This window comes from Catharus ustulatus, chromosome 10 (genome assembly GCF_009819885.2).
Source record: "Catharus ustulatus isolate bCatUst1 chromosome 10, bCatUst1.pri.v2, whole genome shotgun sequence".
Classification (NCBI taxonomy): Eukaryota; Metazoa; Chordata; class Aves; order Passeriformes; family Turdidae; genus Catharus; species Catharus ustulatus.
Window position 1 is genome coordinate 698,349 of NC_046230.1, and position 15,642 is coordinate 713,990.

Here is a 15,642-nt window from a genome sequence, read left to right on the forward strand (position 1 = left end):
CTCCTAGTCTGAAGCCAAAGCCCTGCTGCCAAAACCATCCTTTGGCCAGCTTTCAGCAAAGTGCAATGAAAGATCTGAAGTACATCTCACGGCCTCTGTGCATGAGTGAAACTTCATTGTTTACATGTGCATTTCACACAGTAGAGCTTAAAAATGCTTCCACAATCCTATTTATTTTTTACCATAGTGTCAGACCAGAAGAACATTTGTGTTTCTGTTCCACAGTACAAAAACCAGGATGTTTGCAGTGGACTCTAAACCTAACTGGTGACATTCTGATATCTCAAGAAACTGGATTTTATATGCCTAAGAGTTAAAGAAGCAAATTATTTAAAACTCTCTGGACTTCACTTTTTGCAAAATTGATTTAAGAGAAGGAGATGACTTCATGAGGCCATTTGACACAGAGAAAGCTGAGCTTCATGACAGGAATAACATGACTGTGTCTTTACAAATACACCGTATGAATCTGCTTGTACCTAGGGCCAGGGACTTACGCACAGGGAAGTGATGGAAGAGACTATCAGCTCTAGAAAGCAGTACTAATTGGCATGGGCTGTTGCTCAGCCAAGGCCGTGTTAAATTCCTGCACTTACAGAGAAAGAAGAAAGACTTAATAGAATTATAAATAGTATTTTGTTACATAATTTTTTTTTAAAAAGGGGGGTGGAGGGTACACAATAGAGAGGGACATAAGGCAGGGAATTCAGGAAGTCTGTATCCTGTAAGAACCGATGGGGAAAGCATGAGGGTGATGAGAATGGGAAATTAGGGCAAAAACAGGGCTGTGTCCCTCAGTCATTTTAAAGATTCCATGAGAAATGCCCCATGGCCTCTCCCTTTATTTCAACGAAGTTAAAAGAATCCTCTGTCTCCTTGCGGACACAAACCTCCAGCGCTGCGAATTTTCCCACACATTCGCTGTACACCACGCCTCACCACGACCTTCCCCACGCCGCCAGCCGGACCCACCCTTGGTAACAGCAGGAGGCCGAAAGTTTGGGAGGTGACCTTCAGGTCACACAAGAAAAACACACCTTGTAAGGAGGCAAGGCTGGCGCTGTGCAGCGGCGCGGGAGGAGGCCCGGCCCCGAGCCTGGCCCGAGCCCGTCCCGAGCCGACCCTGAGTCTGTCCCGAGCCTGGCCCGAGCCCGTCCCGAGCCTGGCCCGAGCCAGCCCCGACCCCGCCGCCGGGAGCGGGGGCAGCGCTGCCAACCGCCGCGGTAAGGACAGAAGAACGGACGGACGGACGGACGGACGGACAGACGGACGGACGGGAGGAGGGGAGGAGCCGGCTGGATCCTGGCGGGAGCGGGGGCCGCTGCGAGCTCGGGTGGGGGCGCGGAGCGGGCATTGCGGGCAGTGGGCACTGCGGGCACTGCGCGCATTGAGGGCACTGAAGGAAGCGGGCACTGCGGGCATTGAGGGCCCTGAGGGAAGCGTGCCCTGAGGGCACGGAGGGCAGCGGGCACCGCGGGCACTGCGAGTAGGCCTCAAACCCCCGGCAGGGGCTGCCGGGCTGGCCCCGCTACCCACTCGATAAACGCATATCCACCATCATATAGACATCCATATATATTTTATATATGTGTGTGTGTTTAAACAGAAAGCTTTTTTTCCCTTCCCCCACCCTCCGTCCCCCAAGTGCGGTGAGAGTCAAAGAGGACAACAGCAGATATGGTTACTTTTATTTATTTCAATCCATCTTGCTTTCACCACATAGCTTACTCGTCTTTTTCCCCGGATTTTAAGAGGGTGCAACAGCTGCTGTTTGACTTTATAAACAATACATGATGTTTGTTTTCTTTAAGCTTTGTGTCAATACAGTCCACGTGAGTGAGCTCGTTTTCCAGGCATGATTTGCTGCTGAAGTCTGGTTCCACTGTGTGATTATGCCAGTAAACTGCCTTTGTGCCTTTAACATCAGAAATGCTGATTTTAGAATTTAGCCTATATATGACAACTTAATTAGCGTTCAGGTGATCTCAAAGACCTTTGAGAAGTCCAGAGCTACATGCAGGGAGCACTGAGGGCACAGCAGGTCACAGTCCTGTCAGAGGTGAATTTGAGCTTGTACCTTTTCAAATAATTTAATGAGAGAAACTGAATTTCATAGTGATGGTGATTTCTGAGGACTTAATTCCTACAGTTTCAGTGGCTGCTGCTGCACCTGGAGCAGGTGAAGCTGTCAAACCCCACCTGCCCACTCTGGCACAGCAGGTGCCACCAGAGAGCTGCCTGTCTCACCAGCCAGCTTCACATCTGGATCTGTTCCCTCCACATTGCTGACGTAGTGCAATTGCCACTCAAATAGTGGTGTGGATTTCACTCTGCTCACCAAGCACTGGCCATTTTTCTGAACAATAACTAGCAGAAATGAAGAAATTAACCATGCAGGATCACAAAGTATAATGGAGAACTTCAAAAACACATGAAATGCCATCCAGCCCAGTGATCTGGCACAGGCAGGTCTTGCTCTGTGTTCTGAAAATCCTGTCTTACACTGTGGGTGATATATATGTATGATTATTTTGCATCTGAGTGTTCTGCAGTAGTACTCATAGGGGTTTCATTAGCTTGCTGCCTTTTAAAACCAGCTTTATAAGAACAGATTTTCGTGACTGGAGGTGTTTTCTTTACCACTTAAATTTATCTTCCATTTGTGTGCAAGCTCAGTTTCTGAGATCTGCCTTAGGATATGCTAAGTGTGTTTTGCTAGTTGAAAGAAAATTACAGAGATGTTGATAGACAAAAAATCACTCTGAATGGCTTCTCAGCAGGAACTCTTGAAGTTTTAGCAAGTTTGTTTTGACAGACAAGTTGATACTTTCACTAAATCAAAAGTCTGTTTGCTTAGAAATATGCTCACAGAGTTGCACCTCTGCATGAATGCTCTTTTTCTATAAATCAATATATTGTGCATTGTGGATGACTGACTCGTACATGCAAACAGAAGGAGGACTACTGGCTTTACTAAGAGTAGTTTAGACAATTGTAGAAGAAGAAAAATCATATTTAACAGGGTGATATGGGCACAAATAATAGGAAGGGATTTGAGTGTCAGATGGTGAGTGATCACTAGGGATTATTGGAGCAGTAATGCTAAAGATCGTACTGCAAGAAGTACAAGACACCAGATGATTGTGTTGTATCTCTTGAGTTGTGGAAATGCTGCAAAATGTTGCAGGCAGTGGTGTATGAATCCAGTGAGCTCCTGCACTACTGAGCAGACACTGGGTACGAGGTGTGGGCCAGTCTGCTCCTTTTCTACTTCTTTTCTGCATGGTTTGGGTTAGTGCAGTATCACTGTCCTTGTAACCAGATAAAACTGCTGCAGAGCTTAATGTCTAAGTATTGTCAAATGTTTTATGAGCAGTTACAATGTAATTAATGCCTTTTGCACAAAATGGGATAATTTCATTATTTTCCCTAATACAGGAAAAGAACATTAAGGACATTATGCTGTGGTTGTCTTTACATGTTTGCTGTTTTAAGGACAGCAGAAAACCTGAAATAACCTCAGAATATTCAGTAAATGCACAAATAGGGATGTTAAAAATCCAGGAGTTTACTGTTAATGTGCATGAATGGTGGTTTCTGAATTCCGTGTTGTCAAGTTGTTGTAGTCCTTGTTGCTGTTCAGGCAATGGGCAGCCTGTAAGCATGATTATTTTGCAGAATGATTTCAAATATTAATAACATATAATATTCTTAAGAATGCTGAGGAAAATATATCATATAGGATATTATCGTGGGAATATCTCTGTGGGTAATTTATTGGTGGGACTCTAGGACCAGACACTTGTGCCCCACTGTGGAATTCTAGTTATAACATTGTAGCAACTCACAGGCTTTAAAAATGTGTTGTTGACTTGAATTCACAGGCGCTGTTTTGTGTGCATTGAGAATATAATCTTTGTAACCTTGTGCTAAGCAATAACTCTGCTCAAATTTTTCAGAATTCAGAGTTGTTGAAGGCAATGCCATGTTCATTATTAACTTAAGGTGCAATATTTGCATGTATTTCAAACTGCATGAGTCCTGTTCTCAATTTATTATTTATGTTTGTTGTGCTTTGTCAGTGTGTACTTTTTATGGTGAATTTTCTTCTTTAGTCCCTTTCAACTGCTGATTCTTTGTAGCAGTGGAGCAGAAAGAGTTGGGATTGGAAGCTGAAAACAGAGAACTAGTTTCATTCAGAAGAAAAACTTATTCCAAGTAAATGGAACCATAAGTCATGTTTAGGTTGATTTTAGAGGCGTAACTGATAGAGGAGTTTTGTTGGTTCTTCTGTGAATTTCTCCACTGATACAGCATGAAATAAAGGAATGGCAAGAGTGTTGTGCTGTGATGTGAAGGATTATAATCTCAGGAGAGGAGAATACACTTCTGCTGAGGCTACTTTCTCTGGGTGCCACCAGGGACACTTGAAATTTGGGCCACAGGCAATTTTCTGTGAGGTGACTTGTTCACAGAGAACTTTTTGTTTTGCTGGCAAAATTGCTGCCTGGACAGAGAGGAAGGAGAAATAGTGAGTACCCCCTTAGTGAGCAGGTCTGTCTCAGACAGAAGCCCCTGTGCATTGTTAAATTGTTCTGTCTCGAGCCATCTTCAGTGTTACAAGACAAAAAGCCCAGGTGATTTTTATAGGCTTGGTTAAGTTGCTGCTCTAGTGAATACTGCAGTGAGGAGGGGAGCAGATCTTGGGATTTCTCTGAACCTGCAATGGGACTTGTGTTCTCTGACTAAAAGTTTGGTGTGGGGATTGGAAGAAGTAGCTTCATAGTTGTGGTGAATCTGATAGGAAATCATGTATCCTGTCATGGCTGTCAGTGAAAGCCAATTGCTGGAATTTAATAATAGTATGACTCACCATGTGGCCCTGAAAAAGCTGTTTTGGAGGGTTACAGCATCATACTGGGCTGTGTGTAATATATATGTGCACTTTGCAAAATCCTCTTTGGCTGGAAGGAGTGACTTTTTGATAAGTAAATCAAACACTACCCCAAATTATACATTTTCCATTTTTCCTCACCCAGGTACATATGTTCATTATTAAAAGGAAGGTGGGGATTTACAGGTAAAGTTGTCACTGTTGCAGAGGATTGCTTTGGTGACAGCAAATGCTGGGAACTTACTGTCTGGAGTAACTTCCCTGTGGCAGCAGCTCTTATTAACAGCATGAGAAACTTTTATATCCAGTCATATTTTTAAGGGATATTTGTGTACTACGGCTTGCTATGATTTGGGTCAGCTACTAAATGTACTTTTACTTCCTGACTTCCAAAATCTGTCTCTCAACTCTAATATTCTTAGTGTCACTTGGTGTAACTCAGCTGGTCCCAGTGCATCTGCATGAATTTATATGAGATAATGATGTGGCCTAGTGAAAAAATGGAATTGGGCAGCATTGAACTTGTTCAAATCTAAATTTCATCTAAATTAATCTAGATTCACCCTCACAGGAGGAGATAATGTTTGAATCCTGTGCTAGGGTTTGGTTCATTTCTACTTTTTGCAGAAGTGTTCTCTCCAGGGTGAGTGCCTCAGAGCATGCACACATCAGTGTCTTGTTCTGCAGTTTAGTGATTTAACAGCTCATGAATCAGACTGTGCTCTCAGTATTTTGTTCTGCTGCTGATAATTAATCAGATATGGCTCTAATTACTGACTTTCATCCGAACTTAACTGTGGTCATCTGTAGCATCATCTGTTATTGGTATATTGTGGGAATATAGGCACCAGAAAGAGAACTTGCAGGAATTATCTAATGAAAATCATAACACTTTATCCATCATTAAACCTTTTTATATAGCTTGAGTGTGGCCTCCCCATCTGTAGGTGACTGCCCTTTTCTGCATTGCCACATGGATGTCCCTGTTGTTGGAAGCCTCCCAAAATGCAGGTTGGCATTTCTGGGAATGCGCTGCAAAAATTTCCTCAGTGTGTTTATATATATATATATATATATATATATAGGGTATTTGGGAGTTTATAGATGTATAAAACCTTGTGAGATGGTGAGATGGTTTTTCATGATGTGTTTATTTACTATTAGTACAGTCTTGGTTTGTTGTGGGTTTTTTTCTGTTTTCTTTTTGTTTTGGTTTTGTTTGTTTGGTAGTGGTGGTGGAGGTTTGATTTTTGAGTTTCCATTATCAGTGCTGTCAAACTATCACTAAAAATCACAGGTTGAAGTCTTTCCCTGGAGTTTCCAGGGTATAAATAAGTAAGAGCTGCGAAGAAACCGTCCAATACCTTTGTTTCAGGTGAGAAATAGAGTAGTGCATAGAATTAAAAGCAAAGCAAAAGAAATCATTCCGTTGAGATGGCAAATAAAGGAACAGCTATGGAAATATAAACTGTACTTGATGAGAACAGAAGGAAGCACCAGGAGAGCTGTGAGCAGCAATGAGAGTGCTCCATTCACATGCTGAGGTTTTGCTCGTTTTCAGGGCAGAAACACCTTCCACCATACAATGGAGATACATGTACAGAATTGCTGATACTGAACAAAAGAACAATTTTTGTTTTTCCTGAATGAAGAAGCTGTATATATTGCATACAGTTGTCATGTGTGAGTTTTTGTGTCTGCACAGGGACAGTGAACCAGAGGAGAGAGCAGGGTGCAGTGAAAGTAGCTTCCTCCAGCTGCTCCCATCACAGACCATAAAACTTTTGCTGACTTTCAGTGGCTCCACAGCCTGCAAGTCTTTTCTCCCCAGTATGGCTCCCCTAGTATGATGGAAGGTATGAGAAATTAGGAAAGTAAAATAAAAGCATTATAAAACAATCATTGTATTCAGTACTCAGTGCTGGAAGCTACAGATAGCACTTAATGTTTCCAAGGATTTTCTCAGCAAAAAGGTTAAATGTCAAAGGTTCAAAAAGTCACAAATGACAATAATTAACACTTGTTTGAGCACTGAGTGCTGTTCCATGGTACAGTCCCAGTCTTCAGGTTATAAATCCTCCATAAATGAACTGATCGTGTTGGCAGCTATAAAACATCAACTGTTTTTCAAATTGAGAGAAGGGGAGGGGGAAAGGGACTGTAAGAACTCGGAACAGTAAGAGGTGGTCTCTGAGCTGCAGGTACAGTGCAGATGGAGAATGAGGTTTGGCCGATCAGAACAGTCTGTGCTGGGTTTGTTCTGTTATCCCAAGACTGAGTTCTGAAGTTTGGGATGCAGGTGTCCCTTACAGGAAGCAGGAGTTCCGTTTGGTGGGGAGGGCTGGAGGTCAGGCAAGGGAGGAGAGTGGTGTTTGTATGATACACAGGTGTGAGCAATGTAGAGATTTCAAATTCTAGAAAAGACTTTGGTTTGCAGACAGGGACGTGGGACACAGTTGTTTTTGTCATGCCAGTTGTATTCTGGATTAGTTTTTAAAAGAATTATACAAGTAAATAGCTTCAAGCACAGTGGATTTAAACTGATTTTTGCTACATTTTTAATAGATGACCAACAGTTTAAATTATATCAGTATTGTTTATAAACACCCCTGCAAGGCTCCTCACAGCACTGCTCCCTACCCATTTCTCCTGTTCACAGCTTTGTAATGCCCTGGGGATTTCCTGACAGAGCTGTGCTTTCTCTTCCTTGCTGCTCCCTGTTGTTGGTACACTGTCCATTGCTCTGCAGTCCAGCAGAGGAACGACACAGGCCAATGCTGATAATCTGCCTGGAAGTATTTGCCAGCTGACTGACCCCCAATGCTGCCTGCCCAGCTCCTAGGAAGGCACACCTCAGGATTTGGTGTTGTACGTGAGGTTCTGTAATGTGTTGCAAAGGTTCATTGTAAGAAGTTATCAAAAATTAAAAAAAAGAAATATCTGATTTTGTAGCAGGCCTGCGGGTTCCAATGTTATCCATGGCCAGGAAGACAGAATAAAACATTTCTCTGTAATAAAAACTGGTTAAAAATTTAAAAATAAGTTTTAAAATGGTCAGGTTTTAATAAGAAGAATGTAAATTTCTAGAGGTATGTTCTATTCATGTCTGTGTGTGGGGAAGCAGAATGTTTGGTGTTCTCCTAATTAACATCCAGGAATGGCTGTGTTCCTGAGCAGGCAGGTGCTGGATGCTGGTACAGGACTGATCTCTGGCCACTGCACTGGTGCTCCAGGAACACACAGTTCTGGAAACAGCTCCTTTTAGCTCAGGAACCAAGGGCAGACTGCTCTTTCTCAAGTTTGTCTTTTGTTTTAATTCTTTTTCTTTAGGGAGAAGGTGTAATATTTTGCTGTCAGGATGAGAAGCAGGATCCCTGTCATCCTCCTGGCCTGTGGCTCCTTTAACCCCACCACCAACATGCACATGCGTTTGTTTGAGCTGGCCAGAGACCACCTGCACCAGACAGGTCAGTGAGGGATAGGAAAAGCAAGAATGAGTTTCAATACTCACTTAGATCAGCTTTTACTTTACAGCTGGGTCAATTTTAATATTCTTTACTGATATTAACATAAAGCTTTAATGGGATATTCAATATATAAAGTCTGGCGTTACCTCATTGTATATGCAAGTATAATGAGTGTTCATGCAAAGAGAGTAAAAGTTTTATTAGGAGTTTGAGGATCCTCTTCATGGAAGTGGCTGAACCTTGTGAAATAATATGGTTAATAATTTTGAAACTTGGGAAAATCATTTATGTTCCAATTCCATGCTTTTATGATACAATGTCTTTTAATATGAAGCGTTCTAGGTTGCAGTTTTGACAGCTGGGGGAAGCTGGAGAAAAGATGAAACGTTCATTATCTGTCTTCACTAAGAGGCACTTTGTCTATCTTAGGAAAAGATCAGAAAATGAGATACTACCAGACTAGAATGTTTTGGCAACAAAAGAGCAAGGTGGCAAAATCAGAAATTTAGGAAAGAATCAGAAATGCTACTGAGAGGCCTTGAACTCTAGGCTTGAGCAGCTCCTTAGTTGCTCAGGGATTTAAATTTTTTTTCATCTGGCAACTAAAATGTGCACTTTGGTTTCTGGAAGTCACTGGAAAGGAATCATTATTTGTTGGAATCTGACAGAGAAGTTCTTAGGGAGGTGGTTCAGTAGGAACCTGAACAGCAAATAATAGTAAAAGGAATTTGGCTGTCAAATTGAGCAGGGGGAGAGAACCGGGGAACCCACTGATACAACTGTGCAGTAAAAGCACCAGCTTCATACTCAGAGTATCCTGTGGGGATACTTTGACTGTCATGAGGTGGAATTACAGAGCTGGCTCTGAGGGCAGCCTCTACAAGTATCTGTTTTCCTAGTGCTAAAATTATTTCATTGCTCCTGCAGGACTGGAAATAAAGGGCTAGAAAGAGATTTTAATTGATTTTTTTCCACTGTAGTTTTACAACTTATTCTACTGCCCAGATATGCAAAGAATAGAAAGGTAATATGAGACCAATTGGTAATTCTATTTAAGTCATAAATTATAGTCCAGTAACATTTCTTTGCCCTGAAAGAAGGACTGAATAGGGAAATGAATTATTATTCTCTCTGAATCAATTTGATCTCTGGTCTGCTCCAGGGTCAGTTTAGAAAGACTCCACCCCTTACTCAGGACAGTTTGCTTAAAATATAGTAAAAATCATATTAAAAATTAAATTTTGAAAGGTGGAAATGGAAGTTGTGCATTATATTACACCTACTGTCAGTGCCTAGTTCTGAGTAGGGTGTGACTTGCCTTTTGGCTTCTTATTTTAATTTGTGAAACCTTACAAGTAGAAGGGCTTTCTGTATTAAAGAATCCCTCTTTGGTGTCCACGTTGCCTACAGCATTGTCTTTGCACTTTCTAAAAGCTTAACCCAGCGTGGCAGCGAGGTCAGAATCCTCATTTTGCCTTCAGAAGCTTTATCCATCCTGAGCAGCGATGCTCCAAGAGCAGATGGATTGTTTGTATATGTGGGTGCACAGATCCCACCTATGGCCCCTCCTCCACAGGAACGTAGTCTCTCAGGCAGAAGGGGTTGGCAGCGTACTATAAAAGTGACTGATTCTGGTGCCTGCTTTATGGCAGAGCCATTCCTCCCCAGGAAATTAATTGGTCATTCTGTCATGGTTTTAGCCCTGTTTCCACTTCTGGGTTACAGAGGGAAGGAGAGGAGAAATTGTAGTTTCTTTGCTGAGAAGAAGCAGCAGTGGCAGCCTGGGAGCTGATGGAGGGGCTGGAGAGCAGGGCTGGTCTGACTTAAAGCAGCAGTGATTCCGTTTTCCAAGGGAACAGTGCATCTTGGAGCTGACATCCACACTGGATGCCTGAAATGAGTGAGGATTTACTTAATTAGTGTGAGGGACATTTTTCCTAGGCTTGGGAATGGGTTCATCCTCCTGCTGCCTCTGTGGTGCTGCTCCATCACAAATCAGGCTGAAATAATGAGCTGGGCCATAGCCTGGCTGGAGTTCAGTCACCAACACTGGAAGTGTTTAAAGGATGTGTGGATGTGGCAGCTGGGGACGTGTTCGAGTGCTGGGTTTGTGGCTGGACTCCATGATCTTAGAGGGCTTTTCCAGCCTTAGCAGTTCCAGGATTCTGTGACTTCAGAGGCAGGTTTCACTGTCATGAATGATGTGACTATCCCTGATGTGCATCCTGACATCTCCAGTAATTCTGTCTGCCAGCTTTTTGTACATCAATGTCAGTTTGTACTGCTGCCTAATCTTATTTTTCATACATCACTATTTTAACTAAGGCATTTTATTGGGTTTCTGATACTTTGTGCAGTTTCATTGCCACGTGTCCAGTAATCATTTTTCTGTTAGTATCAGCCAACAAATCGTATGATGCTGCCTTTTAAATACAACACACATGGCTGTGTGAGCCTGAATGACTCAAATAGTTCTCTTTATCTGGATTTTCTGTCTACACATTTGAATTTGGCACTTTACACATCCTCAGACACAGCTAGAATTTTCTGAGATTCAGTGCCTTGTTTTAAAATTGTTTTTTGAAACATGCAGTGACTGTGGCAAATGCTTTTAGAGTCTATTAATACCTAATGTCAGGCACTTTACTTGTCTGTGACTGAATTCCTCATTTGACCATAAAGACCAAAGAAATAGTACTAGAATCAATTTATCTGAGATATTTTTAAATCTTGTTTTCCAAGCATTGCCAGTGGAGGGTACTTACATCCCCAGGTTTTCAGGTGAGACCAAAAGGGTGGAGGGCAAAGGAGGAGGGTGTGAAAGATAAAGTGTTTTATCTGTGGCATGACAAATGGGAGGGGAAGGTGAAGGTGAAGGATAATGAGTTATCATCTTATGAAAACTGGAGGAAATGTGACACCATTAATGGGTTCTGTCAAATGCATTCCTGTTCACTGGATAGGGTAACACCAGGAAGCTGCAGAGCTTCTCTTGGGGGATTTTCCTTTGACACTGAGAGGAAAATCAGTAGTGAGCAAGTGTTAAATGTATGGAAGTGTTCCATTTATTTGCTTTTCTGTAGTGGCTTTTCTGTAGTATTTACTTTTGTTATTTACTTCTGGCATAATTTCTCTCAGTGAATTCCAGACTTACTACCAGAAGAAATTAATCTTTAGAAGCCCCACCAAAATACACAAACAATTTTGTATGAAATGGCATTTGATAAGTTTGCTTTAGTATGAATAAGCTAATTAAGCATTACAATTTGTGCTAGTGTTTGTGGCAATTTACATGACACCTTGATAACAGAAAACTAAATGCCTATTTAGTTTTTCTTAATTTTCCTTAATAATCTGCTTTAACATGTTTGAGGGACAGTCTTTGTTTCATTACTTCATTTATATTTACTTTTCTGAGCACTAGCCAATTCTCCCAAACAGTTCTTAGAGAATGTAAGTTCATAACAAGAGGAACTTTTGTGCTGCTTTTGGTAGGTATATTTTGAAAGCCACTTAAGGGCCTGGAGGATTTTTCCACGTATTTAGGACAAGCAATAATAAGATACTTCATGATGAAAACAAATAGAAGATAATTGTGGACTAGGAAGGGTTTGAAGCAACCTGTAATAATTTATGGGAGAGAGAAGAAAATTGCAGTGGACATTAAGAAAAGCCCAAGATGACAGAATTTAATGATTTCCTCTTTACATGCCTGCCACAACTGAGGGGCATATTTGAACAGGTGATCTTTTAAATTATTGAATAGGAAACAAGTTATTTAGAGCCAGTAATAGAATTATTTCCTAGATTTTGACAGCTAAAGCTTGTATTTATATGTGGAAGGCTCTCGTGCATCCTGTTTGCATGGTGCTGGGTAACTCCATTGTGAATCTTCTCAAGCCATTTCTGTGTTTGACTCTGAAGTATTATCAGCCTTGATTTTTCTCTTCCAGTTGGTTTCATTTCTGCTTTTGAGCAAGCTGATATGGCACCAGGAGCTCTTATCTCATCCCTTTTATGCAGCTCTAGGGCAGACTAGAGATTGAAGACTTTCCATCCCACAAGGATGTGGCAGACCCATATCATTCTTGGTTAGCATGAGCTCACAGCAATATGATTTTTTTTCATTTAATATATTCATTTAAGGTATAAGGGAACAACTTATATCCATAGAAATTTGAAGAAACTGAAACATGAAAAATAAAATCTGGAAAAACATTTTAATAAGGTTAACGTGGTAGTGAATTCAAACTGCAGTTTCCTTCCCTTTAAATGAGAAATTAATGTAAACTGTAATTTCTTTCTCTTTAAATGGAAACTTGTTATAGCACTGTATAATACCAGAGTATGAGAGAATAATTGTTGTTCATAAATCAAGTGAAATTATTTCCAACTTCAAATCAAGAGATGGAATGAATTATATACCCATCTTTGCATGATTCTGGAAAATTCTATCTTGCTCATTTTGCCTTTAAGGGGAATATTTTAAAACAGAGGATGGTTTGAACTGACATCTTAAGAGGATATAAATCTCATTGAATCTTAATGCTGATTTTTAAAGTTGAATTTGATGAAGTTGCTTTGAAAATTTTGTTACATCAAAATAATTGGGACGTTGCTAGAGTGACATCATTGTGTTAGAATATTAAATTGTCACGTGCCAGTATCAGAAATGTCAGGGGTATTGTCTTCCTTACAAAGCAATAAAGATAGCATGCTGCATTGAAGTTTCTTTATTAAAATAATTGAATTAGGAAAAATGAAGAGGATTTTTTTCCTCTTCACTATTGTATTTGTCATAGTTATTTAAAATGCCTGTGTTACATTAGAAATAATTTTGTTCATTTCTATTCAGTTGAAACACTCTTCCTCTCCTCAATTTCTTGAGCCTTGCAGTTTCTGGTAGTGTTTTATTTTTATTTCCTGGTTTGGGGCCAGAACTGCAAAGTCTAACTAGTCTGTTGTGTTAATGATTATGTTGTGTTACAGGGGCAGAAAACTGGGGGCATATTGTCAGATATATTTAACGTGGTCAGCCAGATAGAAAGGCATTTAGTGGCTGCTGAGCTGATGTGTGGAGCACAGTGCTCCGAGTCTCATTTTAGACTCCATTAGCCCCAACTTTGTGCTTGAATCTTCTGATTTGTCTGAATCACATCAATCACAGCTGCAGTAATATGCTGTAATTCTTGCTTTAACACAAAGAAAGGCACAATGATTCTGATAAATATCAATGATCAGATCTTTAAGAACAAAGTAGTGGGCAGTTAAGTCATTCTTTGCTCTGGCTATATCAAAGCTGTACTAACTGGACTATGAAACTTAATTCTATCTGACAATTTTTATAGTTTGCCACATCAATTATGCCTATGTCCACGTGGTTTAAAATTGTCTGTTTATCCAGCCTTCCTTTTTGGGTCATTTATTAGAATAAACATGGTAGTAATTGTGAACAGCTCACAGAGGGACAAAATGTTTGCATTTTAAGTTTGTAATTACTGGGAATGGATTAAAAACGAAACACAAATCAAGTTGATCGTAGCATCTTAAAACTTTGAAGTTAACCATGGAAGTTATCCTTTGAAGAGGTTGGACTAGGTGAGCTCCCAAGGCCCTATCCACCCTAAATTTTCAATATTCTGTGAAGAGGACTTAATTGCCTTTTTTTCTTTTTTTTCCACCCCAGGAAGATATCAGGTAATTGAAGGCATAATGTCTCCTGTCAGTGATAACTATGGGAAGAAAGGCTTGGTGTCAGCAAGGCACCGGGTGGCGATGGCCAAACTAGCCCTGGAGACGTCGGACTGGATCCGGGTGGATCCCTGGGAGAGTGAGCAGGACACATGGACAGAGACAGTGAAAGTATTAAGGTGATTACATGATCTTCTTCCTGTCTTCATTAAATTACTGACTGCCAGAAATCTGCCACATCAACGCACAAAAATTGCTTCTCTAAAACACCCAGGCAAGCCAGGATTCCCCACCAGGAATCTTTCATTTGCTTTCCCCAACCTGTGCAGTGACCACAGTACTGCCCTCGTGTCCTCATGTCATGCATGTGGAAAGCATGCAAAATGATGGCCTCTGCTGAGTTCTGCAGGAAAAGTTCCTGCCTCTCATGTTGCCTTTCTTGGATGTAAGTCTCTAAGCAGGTAATAAAGAGATTGTGATCAGAAAGTGAGAGAGTTCACAAATGATTCTTCAGGAGCATCTCTGTTCCAGGTTAGCTATGGTAGCAGTAATATGCCTCCACGTTTATCTCTCCACATATCCTTGCAAAGTTTTCTTATTAACTGTAATGGTAAGTTAAGCCCAAACCCATTAACTGTGGTTTTTTTCTTCAAAATCTTGGGTTTTGCTGTGGTTTTGTGCTGGGAGGAGAAATTAAATAAGTTGTCCAAAACTCAATGGAAGGACCTTGAAGCATGTCTTTTCCATATGGTAATGAATGCATATGGGGCAGGGTGTGAAAATACAAACTTCTTGTTCTAGTTGCTCTTTGGAAGAGGTGCTACAGAAGGCAACAGATACCATTAAACTGAAAGCCTTCATGGAAGGCTACAGCAAATGTGCTGTAAGAACTATCACTGATTCTTCATTTTTATCCCCATTTTCTAGATTACTTTCTAAGGAGACACTTTCTAAGGGAGCAGGTGTTCAAGGCTCTGAATTGCACCCTCCAACAGCTGCTCCAAAAGCTCTTGTTGCATTGTGTGAGAGCAGTTAAAAGCCAGACCTGTTACTTTACAAAAGCACCCATAAGAATTCTCTACAAACTTACAAGACAAAGTAGAGCCTTTAAGATCTGCTTTTAATTGCTTCCCTGGGGAACAGGCATCCAGTTGGTCCTCTTGCCCCTTCTCTCCAGGCAGCAGAGCAGGGTCAGGTTGGGAGGTTTTCTTTTTGCAGAAAACTCTACTCTTTCTTTAATCATAACTGTATGTCCCAGAGTGAGAAGTCACCAAGTGCTGTCCTGCAGTATTGCCTAGGTATGGGGCTCTTGTTCTAAACTTCAGTTCAGTCAATCTATTTTCCTCCAGAGAAGCAGTCCCAAATCTTACAGATCAGGTGATCCTACTTTGGTCTTGCACAGCTCCAACTGAAGTGAGTACTGCTTGTAAGATTGGGTTTTTAAATTATAAATCCACTTCATAGTTCTTCCGGATAAGAGTTCCAGTAAGTAAAACCTCTGTGTAGAATTTTCTGCTATGGCAAAGTAGTATCAAAGTGGTATGAACAGCCAAACTTCACATCTGCCTAGAAAGTGAAACTCTAGTTTTT

General features: G+C 41.0%; 1 protein-coding gene across 9 annotated transcripts in view; it reads left to right on the forward strand.

Moving 5' to 3' along the window:
- The first annotated feature begins 1,023 nt into the window (after positions 1–1,023).
- The window catches only part of LOC117001107 (retinol-binding protein 1), a 34,999-nt gene continuing 20,380 nt past the window's right edge, over positions 1,024–15,642 (forward strand). For 2 of the 9 annotated variants that reach the window (XM_033069288.1, XM_033069295.1), the window contains exons 1-3: positions 1,028–1,223; positions 8,225–8,361; positions 14,048–14,231. In XM_033069288.1, the coding sequence (XP_032925179.1) occupies positions 8,253–8,361; positions 14,048–14,231 (293 nt within the window). In that variant the 5' untranslated portion in view covers positions 1,028–1,223; positions 8,225–8,252. Of the gene's footprint in view, positions 1,224–1,254; positions 1,334–8,224; positions 8,362–14,047; positions 14,232–15,642 lie in introns of those variants that run through there. The other 7 variants (XM_033069287.2, XM_033069294.2, XM_033069285.2 and 4 more) reach the window with 6 other exon arrangements.